Consider the following 12573-nt stretch of genomic DNA (forward strand, 5'->3'; position numbering starts at 1 on the left):
TAAAGAGATTAAAGTATCAATTATCACTTTTATTAAAAAGGGGGTTTTTTGGGGTTTTGGTTTGGGTTGGGTTTTTTTGGGGGGTGGGGTGCTTTGTTTTGTTTTGTTTTTTACTTTAAATGCTGTCCCTGGCTTTGAACGAATTACCATGAATTGACAAGGCCAAATAGTCTCCATTTAGACATAAGAGCAAAACTCAATTTTAGGAACATCGATAACCTATGTTTCAAAACTAACTGTTCTCTGATAAGAATTTCTCCTCAAGAGTTTTGCTACAGTGGATATGTATCTTCAGCATTGTTATTCAACAGGAGTATCTCAAACCCTGTCAGCAGACTAAGAAAAACAAGTTAAAAGAATACACAGCAAAATAAGAAAAAGGTTCTTTACAGCAAAATGGTCTCATGAGTATACTTTTACTACTGATTCTGACAGCTAGTAACGATTTTGAAAAGACATTAAAGATCCTTACTGCAGCATGGACCGAGTACTTAAAAAAACTGGTCGCAGCAGGACTTCACAGGATGTAGAAATACAGTCGCTGGCTATTTCAGAAGAGAGATTGTACAGTGACACTGAAGTGTCAATAACTGCAGAGTATTAGCCCAAATAACCAAGTATTCCAGATATCAGAATGTGCCAAAGAATACCACTTCATATACACTTGTAACTTCAGATGCTTACCTTGAAATCTATCTCAGGGTCTTTACAGCAGGAGACACAGTTTGCAAGCAGTATTACCAGTACTACCAGAGTACATACAGACAGAATCACAAAAGATGAGGAAACTTCAACTGTAGCTCCTTCTCCTAGAAATAAACATGTATGTAGTATTACATAATTATGTTTAGCATTTGAAGAAGTTCCTTGAAAATGTATTACCCATCTGCGTTTATTTACAAGACAGAGTTTGAACACTTAACTCTGTGGATATGATCAACAATAAGATGAAACTGCACAGAAAGGACATACTGTCAAAATACAGCTATGCTGTACCACCTGCCTGCACCATGCTGGGCTTACTGGATTCAAGCTAAGAGGCCATAGCCAACATGATTTACCAAAGTAGGTGATGAACAGTGATACTCCCAAACCTCAGGATTCTGTTTAAGTCAACAAATTTACACACATCTCTAAACATGGATATTAGAAATCTGGTCTTTCTTTGAAAATGTTTCCCACGAGCTAAAACATCTGCCCTAAGAGAAAAGGCAGCTAGAAGAAATCCTCACTTAAACTGTGCACAAATGTCAAATACTACAACACAGTACTGTCTTTTTCAATGAATGCATTTATGACAGTCTGCCAAATACACAAGATGCGTTCACAAGTGCAAGGGAACTAATCAGCTCCACCCCAATTTCTATCTCTTGTGATTCATTAGGTGATTTGTCTTCATTTCAAGAACTTTAGACTTGATCCCTAACCATTTTGCAAACACACTTCCAAATGCATTTTCCATTAAGTCAGGTTATTACTACTCACACAGGTATCAAAAGCCTCAAATGCTATTTTATGAAAACCTTAAGTCTTTGCTAGGGGAATTAAACCTATTTTCATCCCTGTTTTCATCTTAAATCAAGAACAAAGATATGTAGTTCCCTAGGAGACCACAGCACACATCCTGAGGGTTTGTTTTTGCTATTGTTTCTTTTTAAACGGGTACTGCCACGTGGACTGGAAGAGTAGTTGGATAATATCTATTTAAAATATATTTAGACATTACATCAGTGTTAAAGTTTAACAATGTCAGGTGACTTGGACTGACTGGATTTTATGGAAACGTCTCAGTATCAATGAAAACGTCTGGCAACAGAATACAGTATAAATGAAGGCTCAAAAATAAAGAAAATCAGAAGTTGATCGCTAGTTAAGGGACATATAAACTCATCCACCTACCTCTTAGACCTTCAAAAGCTACAAAAAGTAATTAAGAGATTTCCAGAAAAAGGTACAGCTTTTCATCATATTCCACAGAACATTTACAGAATATTTACTTATTTTAATTAGATGCAAGGGGTAAATTGATATAATCAAAATACTGCTTTAAAGAGTGTTAGCATACTTTCAGAAGATCACATATTTTCTGTAGAATTAGGAGTATTATCTATATAACAAAAGAAGTCAACCAAAAAAGGAAGGTTTTGAAACAAGTGATACTGTTTCTAGTTTCCACAATAGCTCTGGCATTCTAACCTCACTAGAGAACATGAATACTCCATCTGTAGATATTGTGTATTGTTCAAGCACAGATCAACCATGATGTGAGGCTAGTCAGCACCTTTTAGTCAAAATTGTGATGAGAAAAAAAAAAATCTGAGGGGGGCTCTCCATAGAACAATTTACTTCCATTTAAATCAAGTCTTCTACATAACACCCATTTATCTTTCCATTTGTAAGCATCAAAAAGAAAAAAGGGGAAGGTAACAGCTGATTTATGTTTACTTCCTTCAGATGTTCAGTAACCTTATTAAGTACACTGAAAACTACCTAAACCACACATATAAGCATTTTGTGAAGTCATTAGCTAAATTACTGTAACACACACAGAGGTAACAGAGCTTTAGATAAAATTTAAGAACTTCTAAGTGAAGCCAAAAAATAAAAGGTAGCTTTACTACAAAAAAGTAAACATATTTACGTTACCAGGCATTACTAATTAAATTATTTAAAAGACATTTTTCCAAACCCATCCCACCTAATCTCCAAACAACTTCCTCACCTTCACCACCAACTTCACTGAAATGAGACGTCAACTCACCACAGACGATCTACTGAACAGACACAGATTTTCCCTGACTAATGAACACCTGGGAACACATCACCACAATTACAATATATATTCCTCCCAGTAGAAGATCAAGACTCCTGAAGCCCCTAGAATGTTTCATCCAGTGTACCAGATGCATTTGTGAAAGTTAGTCAAGCAAAGGTACATCACTACACGATGAACTCGGACCCCAAGAGCATGTTTTATTATTCACAGAAGGCATTACTAGCAGAATGCAAGTCTGACTTCAGACCAGATCCTTAAGAGGGAGGTATAAAGCACCTCAGCTGTCAACTGAGTATAAAACAAAAAAAAACAACCAAACTTTTATTTCGGGTTTATGGTACACTTTTTGGTGCCCACGTGGCTAACACGAATTTTACAGTGTCTTCCTGTTCCCCTGAGGTGGTGAGCATTATCACTTCTCATTAGCATCCTCCCCTGCTCCAAATACCACATCTTCTTCTAGATGGTCTTTTTGACCAGCCTCTACTAAAATGTGGAACAATTCTTCAAAATTTGCTCTAGTGCTTTCAATTTTACTCATTCTTTTCAAGACCTGACAAGGGGCTTGTGCACTCAAAAGTACATCGATTATAATTATATTAGCTGGCCTAGTACAAGATGTTATCTCTACCTACAAACTTCTCACCCGTGCCCTCGGACTATCACAACTACAGCAGCATGACCATGACATGTACTTACATAAACATTATCATGCTCCCTCCAACTAAGGATCCCACTTTTGATACATCCCCCCGAAGTCACAAGTTATCACAGCAAATCCAACCAAGATTCAAGCTCCTTGTAGTCTTATGCTGGTTTTCTGTTTATTTAACTCAAAATGAGACATAATGAGCACTAACAACCACAAGCTGCATTTATTGTACGTTAGATGCACTGCACATGTATTCAGCTATTTTATATGAAAAAGACAACATATTTTGCTTGGAATTCCTTCTGTAAAGAAAACCGCACATTCAACAAGCCTAAAATCTCTGTGTTTTATGCAAGTTACACTCTTCCCTATAACATAACCATCTCCTTTAAGTGTCCTGGAATGACTAAAAAAAAAAATATTGCTTCTGTTCATTATGTTACTTCCTAACCTTACAGACCTTTTATAATTACCAAGAAAAGAAACCGTGTGAACCAACAGTAATTAATTGGAGAAAGCAATGAAGTTTCAAAAAAAAAAAAAAAAAAAAAGGAACACAAAGATCACCTTTGAAAAGGCAACTAACCATTAACAGTTCATTAAACAAGATGGAAGTCATCTAAACTTCCAAAAGAACAAGGCAAATCTCACATACAAAGTTATAAAAAGATGCTTTAATACAAGAAAAATGCCAATTACCACGGGCAAGTTTCTGCAACACTTACAGAACAGCACTTCAGATGACTCATGCAAGTAAGAGCTACTTACTAAGAATTAAGAGAACCATCTCTATTTGGACAAACTTTGAAGTCTCTCACATAGTCATTAATAAGCAATATTTTTAATTTGCACTTTTTAAAAAAATTAATGTAAAATTAAGTATAAAATGACAGCAACCTGCAATTGGGCTAAAATTTATTATAAGTGAAGTTATTTTAATAACTTGCATAAATACATATTCAGTAATGGAAGTCACTGATTAAGTATTGGAACTGGTGTTTGACAAAGTGCTGAAAAATGTGCTGCAGTATAACCTCTTTTGCATTTTTCAACTATTTCCATCCAATGATTAATTCACTGGAGCTTAGTAAAATTACTCTGAACTGAAAAGGTAGATGCTTAATACCTCCTTTTGTTTGTAAATTGCGGAAGTATGAAGGAATGGCAGCTATTTATTATAACACCCTGACTGAAAAAGCAACCAGAAAGAAATAGGTTCAATTAAACACAGAGGACTATTTTATATAGTCACTACAGAAAAGTTTTCTTTAATTAAAAAAAAAAATCCTGTTAAAATACATTGTAAATTCAATTAATTTTAATCTAAACCTAGATAAAATCCAATAAATAGCACAATTTCATAATGAATGCAGAAGTTAAGAGTCTTAACATAATAGATTCTGGAAGTAGAGAACTTAATAAATTTCCTCCTCTCAGTTTAAAAACCTACCGTATTTAATGTAACCCTATGCAGTATCAACCTGCTGCATCTCTATCTATCCAGAAGTCAGAATCTGTTCTTTAGGAAAGAAAGGAACTGCAAAACAGATCCAAAAAATACTTATAAAACACCAACAATACAAGGCTTCCTGTCAGTTAACACAAACAGCCCAGACTACTTTGGTCTGGTACAGCCAAACTACTTAAGCAGGAGGAAGAGGCCTGGATTATATCACTACTATATTAAAACAAGCAAGAGATGCAGCGTGTCTGTGTTACTATATGTGTTACTGCAAGTTAACAGGACATAACACTTCACAAAGAACTCTGTGCTAGTAAATGTTCCATCTCAAAATGGTATCTAAATGGTCCTAAATTACCAACACAGAAAATAAGGTCTTTAAAAAGTACACTTTTAAAAAGTACATAGTGTTATAAACAATCCTGGCTGAAGCAGGTATTTAATTAACAGCTATTGAAGCAGACTCTTCAGCACCTCCGAAGACTGACATTTCATACGCAAGGTTTACAGTAAAGTCTAAATTTGAGCACATCTGAAGTCAAATGCTGTACACAGGCAAGTACATGAACATGTTCACTGAGAAAACAATGATGATAAATTATACTGGCAATCTCAGGATCAAGTATAGGCATGAGAACATACACTTCAGTATGTATTAGCATGTTTCAAGGGGTGGAAAAATGTTGTTTTCATACAAAGTATTTTTCAAAGCAATTTATATGTCAGGATTCTCCATACCTTCCTCAGTTTCTTTCAAGTCTACTGTCTTCATAAGATAGTTCACTGGCTGCCAAATGCAACAACTAAGCAAACAGAGGTTTCTCCCTAGAACTGGTTTCCTTCTCTATCCAAATTCCCACTCTGCCCACAATACTCTCCAATACCCACGTACATCATCCACCTGTGGCATCCTTTGCTACCATTAATTAGGAGGAACAGGAACGCCAGGTAGCCCAATGGTCCATCCAGGTTCACCTGCCAACCAACAGCCACCACTCAGAACAACACAGGACCAGGCACAACTGCCTGTCCACATGAGGGCTGGCAGCCTTCCCCTTCTCCTACTATCAGATTATGAAGGGCCACAGTGCTTGAACTCTGACTCTCAAATTTGGTTCAATGTGATCAGTCAGGAAATGGGGCTAGAAAAACCCGCATGACACCACACAGTTCGAAGCTCGGGGAAAAAAGAAAAGTAAATGTACGTGACTGACATCCCTGAGTACGCTAATAAAAGACATTGACTATCATGAGAAAGGGAGTGCAAGGCCCAGATAAATTAAGCATTATTAGGGCACAGGCAACTTAGAGGGAGCATCTGATATTAAGCTTTCAGCACAGTAGTTGCTATGCGACAACAGTTCCACTGCATAAGCAGGAGACTCTTTCCTTTCAAGAGCAGCTATTTAAATGGCAGTTCTGCACTAAAAGCTCTAACTATTTCCAGCACAAATCTAGCATGACAGCAGTCACTTAAACTGTCTCTTGGACACCCTCAAATTACATGATCATGAACTGAGATGCTACTTTACAACACCAAGCCGGAACAGAGCAGCCTTTAAAATACTAATGAATTACCAAATCTAACTTTGCTCCCTAGCTGCTTCCACGGTATCTTCCATAAACTTGATCAGTTTACTTACTCTGCCTTTAACAAATATTGCAATCTTTAATCTGATTACATTAATATCTCTAATTTATAGTGGGTTTGACAAAAACGATTTCAAAAGTTATCCTGACTTTCCTAAATAATGCTGTCATTCTCTTCTATGCTGGCAATTAAGTGGGAAAGTGTTCTTGACTCCTACCCAGTTCTTCACAAGTCACATTCAGATCATTATCTTTTCCTCACAAAGGGTTTCTCCTGCATTTATTTACTCCCTGAAATCCTCAGAGATTTGCTACTAATAGGCACAAAACCAATACAGATACAACCAGGCCTATAAATTCTGAAGGCCTATAAGTAACAGGTAGGATACTAAAACAAAACTATTCAAAACCATTTTAGACACATCTATTGTGTAATGTCTGATTTGTATGACAAGGTAAAGCACAACACACATTGCAACTCCGGTATTTCACAAAAATAAACAAACTCTAGAGCACATTCCATTATGGGAGTGCAGTAGCTAATCTCATTTGTTTTCTTGCTATGCTCCATTTAACAACTGAGACAAAAAACAGCATCATTTTTGAGAATAAGTTTCAGGAGAGGCACTCCAAATTCCAGTCAGCCCTTTGATTTGGATGACCATTACTAGTACAACAGGAAGAAACATTCCCAAGATCTTAGATGACTTTCATTGACTGGACGTCCTCAACACAATGCCAGCACCTTAATGAAACCTCAAACTGTCTCCAAATGCCCAACATATTTCAAGCAGAGACTGGAAATGTTCCTTCACTGAGCAGATCTCCCAGAACAGACACACACAATACGCCTTAAGTGACTTTAATGAGGTTCTCAGTACATACCTGAACTTCTCGGTTTTAAGATTTTTAGTACTTATTGCCATGCAACACAAACATTTACAATTTTAAAACAAATATAATCTGGAACAAACTATCAAAAACGTTATCAGTTGAAGAGAGTTATTTCAAAAGCCTATCCTCTCATGACATAACTACTGCCCTTACATTGGATAGTGCAAAGTTTACACAACTAACAGAAGTAACCTTCAGTATGGATATTACAAATGCATCTTCATGCAAAAGCACTTTATCATCTGATTTTATTTTCCTTCTTCCTTACAACTAAGGAAAAATTCTAATTCCTAGACAGTCTCAAGAAAAAACCTCTTGAGGACTTAAAACTACAGCTGTCCAAGTTTCTTGCGCAAACTTGCATTTAACCCTTCTGAAGACAAGAGGCAGTCATTAACAGTTACATGGCCCAAATCAAAGTCTCACACTTAGAAAGAGGCAAGATGACAAGACTTTCAGCAGGTGGGGGCGGGGGGAAATAATAATGAAAAAAAGTCACATACAAGTTACTCTGTCACCATATTCTTCTAGATGGAAATGAAAACATTTCACTCCTCTACTCAACTTGCCCACTACAATCCCTATCTTATCCTAGAACTCCATTATAGTCCCTCACAGGGGAGATCAGTGGGACGAAAGGCCAATACATGTGGACTGACAATTCTTTTGAAAAACTACCAGCTTTTCTTCTTTGCAACAGTTAAATCATCAGAAGTAAGCGTGATGAAGACAGCAAGTGGCAATTTCCTTCAGAGTTCTTCCCCATGAAGCAATAAAAAAACCCCTCTGACACACTCCTCCAACCCACCTTGTGTTCTAGATATAGTTCTACCACAACAAAAGCCAGTTTCATAGTTTTGCAGACACATGACCCTGAAATCATTACTGTCCTATGCAACAAGTTACAATACTTTCAAGAGGAAATCTTAGTTATTTCATATCACAACTGGATGGGTAACTATGTCCACCATTCTTGGCAAATTATGTCAGTCCTCCCACTTGTCCTTGAAAAGAACAGCAGTCTATGCTGCAATCTAAGCCAACGCTCTTTCGAACTATTTTATCCCATGCTCCCCCTAAATACTTTTACAGTGTGCTTCAAATGAGCTTCCATAGCTGCTTAAGTCCACTTTGTATGTAAGGGTGGCACATGTTACATATATCCTAAGGCAAGGACATCTGGATTCTCATGTATTACAGCACCCTCAGAACAACACAGCTCCAGTCTTGATTTTTTCTGAATGCTTGTCCTGCCTGGCTGAACAGCTAGTAACTAGTAAAGCTGTGAGCTGGGGTTAGTTTCACATTTCTGTCCTTATTTTATTATCCAGCAAGTCTTCCCAGTAATGTCAAAGAATTACTCACACAACAGCATACTGCTCAATTTTAATAAGGACTAAATATAGGCTAGTACTTCAAGTGTTTACAGAGCAAGATCTGTTTGAAGTTTCAGTGTTAGAATCTCATGTTTGCACAAAGGCATCTTAAGAAGAGGTAAAAAATATACATGTTAAATAATTATGTACCCTATGCTTTCATGGCAGTGTTTCTGGAAAATCTGGATAGCATTATTATCTTGCAAAGGTAGCATTTGATTCTTAAGAGTGTGTGTGTATATACATATATATATATATAAAAAAAATTCTGCTGCAGCATACTTTATTCCATACTGCTAGATGTTGGTTCTGACAATTAATTTCTGCTCAAGTACAGTATGTTTTCATCTGGTATACCATTTCTACAACAGTGAGGCACACGAGTTGTATATTTTTTTAATACAGGGTAGGCCACAATTATTTAAAGCAGAAGGATAAGATTACACACCATGGTATCTGAAGCCATCAGAAGCACCTGCAGTACAGAAACCAAAACAACAGTAACTTTTTCCCACCATTCAATAGGAATACAACCTATTACGATACAATGGTTTTGAAGAGGAACCTTCATGTGATAGGATTTTCTAGAATCTTGATTTTACAGTAGATGCATTTCCAACTTCAATGTACAACTGAGTTAAGAAACATGGGAAAGAAAGAAAGAAGCAAGCAGCATTTTGCCAAAAGAGCTTATTCAGCTCTATTTCTCATGCCTATTCATAGATGCAGGATCCCTAGGAAGAACAGGCCATGAAATGAATGATTCACTTTGGAGAACTGGATCTTGTCTACAGGCTGAAAGCTTAAAAGCCAGCACTCAAAAGTCTGTTAAAATTTTCTAAACCTCTTTCATACCAAAAAAGCCTCAGGGTGCAACTGTAGTCCCTAAAAAAGTCACATCACTGTTAAGTCACTGCAGTGATGCTTCCTTACCGCCAAGGAAACTCTTGTAATTGTAGCAGTTGGACAAGGTGTTACTTTGTACCAGCGTTTCATACTGAAAACCCCTCGGAAGACAGTTCACTGACATAACTTGCTTCACACCATCACCTTGCCTAAGCTTTATGTGGCACAACACCCTGCTACAGGTTGTGCTTAAACTATGCATGTAGACTGAAACAGCTATCCTGAAACACTTTGTACATTTCTAAGTGTCTACAAAATGTTTATGGTATCACCAATGATGCTCAAGACCTTTCATTAACTGCAGTACAATGAAAACAAAGAGCTTATACAGAGCTATAAAAGCACTGAAGCTACTGCAATTTGTATCCAGAACCATACCAAGCTCCAGATATTAGATACACTCACCAAACAGAAAGGCAGACCCAAAGTAAGAGCTACGAGAGACTCTAGTACTCCATGTGCTGTCCTGCTGCTGCAGAACAGGAGTGTTAGGACTGAAACAGAGAACTACGATTTTTGCAGCCTCTGGCATTACACTGGCTGAGGTTCCCTTTATCCTGTGCAGGTAAACCACAGGCGGTTAGTGACTGAAATCAGACTACAGCAGAGGTCCAGAAAACTCCTTCTACTGAAATCTGCCTGTCAGTTGTTAAGTAGCCCCCAATATAACTTTGTTTTCTGTGTTTTTCAAGTAGAATGTTGGATCTTCACTACATAACACAAACTCCTTTTTTTTTATACAAGATGTGGGGCAAAATCAGCACTAACTAATGGGCCCTTTCAAACCAATGACCTGTGTCTGACGCTACAACAACATACCTTTAGACGGTCTCTGATCAGCGCTAGCTTAATATGCTGCAGTGATACCTGAGGAATTATTAAATATACCCAAGTACTGAAGATGTGAGAAACAACCTCAGAATGTGACCTCCTCCTACAAGGACTGCTTTAGTTACAACAAAGTCCAGACACTTCACAGCCAGAGACAGAGAAAGCAGACCAAGCCTGTGAACAACGCCGTGCATGGAACATCCCTGCAGGCCAAAGAGTCAAGGTTGGCTTCCTACCTCAGAGTCACAAACTCACAGATAGAAACAAAAGATAAAAGACTACTTAGCAGCTCTACCTCTACAATTACTAGGCGTCTGCAACAGAAGCTAGAAAAAGAATCATAGGGAGAAGTAAACAAGTTTCATGCTTGGGGAGGGAGGAAAGATAGACCACTCCCAAGAATCGTATATACCACAAATTAAAATCCCCACTTCACAAGCAAGATTTTTCTTAACTTCAAGTGATCTGAGTCACTAACTCTGATGTGCTTAGAAAACTGCTTTTCTTGTCATGTGCAAGTGTCACAGACATTTTACATTGTACCAAACCACAGGCCACAACCACAACTGGGCCCCAGTCTGACAGAACTCCAAGTGAAACATCAAGCCAAAGCAACAATTTTCTCAAGAGTATATAAATGCTACAGAACTCACATAACAATACAAAGAGTGACTTAATCTCAGAGTTTTAACTTCTCATCTATGGCCAGCTGACTATACTAGATACAGCTGCACGAACATCTAGATTCTCTACATGGATGTCTCTGGATACTACAACCAATTTCTAAGTGGTTTTTCCTGGCTTGTACATGACCAAGCTCCTCAGCAAGGACTCGCTGCTATGCCATTCAACTGGTCCATTCAGTCCCAAGACTGAGGTTCTCGGCACAAACCAAGAAAGCAGGTAGGCACCAATCCAGGTGCCTCAATTCTATTGACTAAACTACATAATTCATCACAAATGTAAAACTGAACACACCTGCCAAAAATGCTACCACCTATTCAAGTTTTACAGGAAAACAAGAATATTTTTGAGTCCCTGTTACTTTGTATTTGCAGAGACTTCAGAGAGCACAGAGATGATAGAATACTTTTGTTTGACATTACACACATACCCTTGATTCAGACTCTCAGCTTTCTTGTAGAGGCAGCTGAATTAAGGTCAAGTATGGAAATCCCAGTCAGAAGAACAGAAAGAGAGCCTGAATATAAATGTAAAGCTTTAGCACAGTAAAGCAGACATGTCAGATTATCATGCACTATGGCTGCAAAATACCTGCATGCTAAAGACTAGTCCCCAAATGCCCTTACTTCAGCCACACAGCACTAAAAGTGGAGCTCACCTTAGCCTGATGCATTTAGGTAAAATCACCAATATTCCACAGGCTCACAACAACTACTGCACTTCATTCTATGAACTCCTTTCCAGTAGACCTGCCCCCAGCTCTTACCTCCAGTATAAAGTGAAACCTTAAATTCAGAACTATCACGACACATATCAGTAGCCGCCTTCTCCATTCGCAGAATAAATCTAAGTTGGTCAAAGTATTTTTAGGTAGTAGCATCTTCAGTAACTTGTTTTCCCTGTATTCTACAATAATTGCTATGAACCCTACCAGGGGAACAGTTAAAGCCTTATTTCCTTTACCTCCTCTCCTCATTGCTGAAAAGAAAAAAAAAAATTAAATTAGTTTAGAAATAACCTCAAAAACACAAGAGGAATATAGAACACATCATCGATGCATGCCTTCATCTGCAAACACTATGAAGTCGTACTTAAAGAGTGGCATCTCTTGACAGTTCCCCAGCCATACAGTCTGGCATATTTCCACAGCAGTTCCACAAAATGGAACATTTTTGAACAAGGAATCCAATCTAGTCTTGCTAGAACCTGCCCATCACCACTTCCTGCTTTCCAGCTTCCTCCCCAAAAGAGTAATTAATTTATTACGGCTATATTCTGTGAACTACTCCGCAAAGTTCCCTGCAACAACTACGGGCACCTTCCCCCTTTTTCTGTAGATTCGCACCTTCCCTGTAACAAGCTCAGGGCAACACGCATCAAAATGTTTCTCCATTATCAAAGA

General features: G+C 37.8%; 1 protein-coding gene across 1 annotated transcript in view; it reads right to left on the bottom strand.

Annotated features, from left to right (window-relative positions):
- Positions 1-12004, bottom strand: part of LMTK2 (lemur tail kinase 2) — a 36819-nt gene extending 24815 nt beyond the window's left edge. The window contains exons 1-3 of the mRNA XM_086472827.1: positions 11938-12004; positions 1900-1917; positions 685-809 (exon numbers count right to left, since the gene is read on the bottom strand). Coding sequence (XP_086328953.1) covers positions 685-809; positions 1900-1917; positions 11938-12004 — 210 coding nt within the window. The remainder of the gene's footprint in view (positions 1-684; positions 810-1899; positions 1918-11937) is intronic.
- Between the last annotated feature and the right edge of the window lie 569 nt (positions 12005-12573).

This window comes from Leptosomus discolor, chromosome 14, assembly GCF_034619465.1.
Source record: "Leptosomus discolor isolate bLepDis1 chromosome 14, bLepDis1.hap2, whole genome shotgun sequence".
Taxonomy (NCBI): Eukaryota; Metazoa; Chordata; class Aves; order Leptosomiformes; family Leptosomidae; genus Leptosomus; species Leptosomus discolor.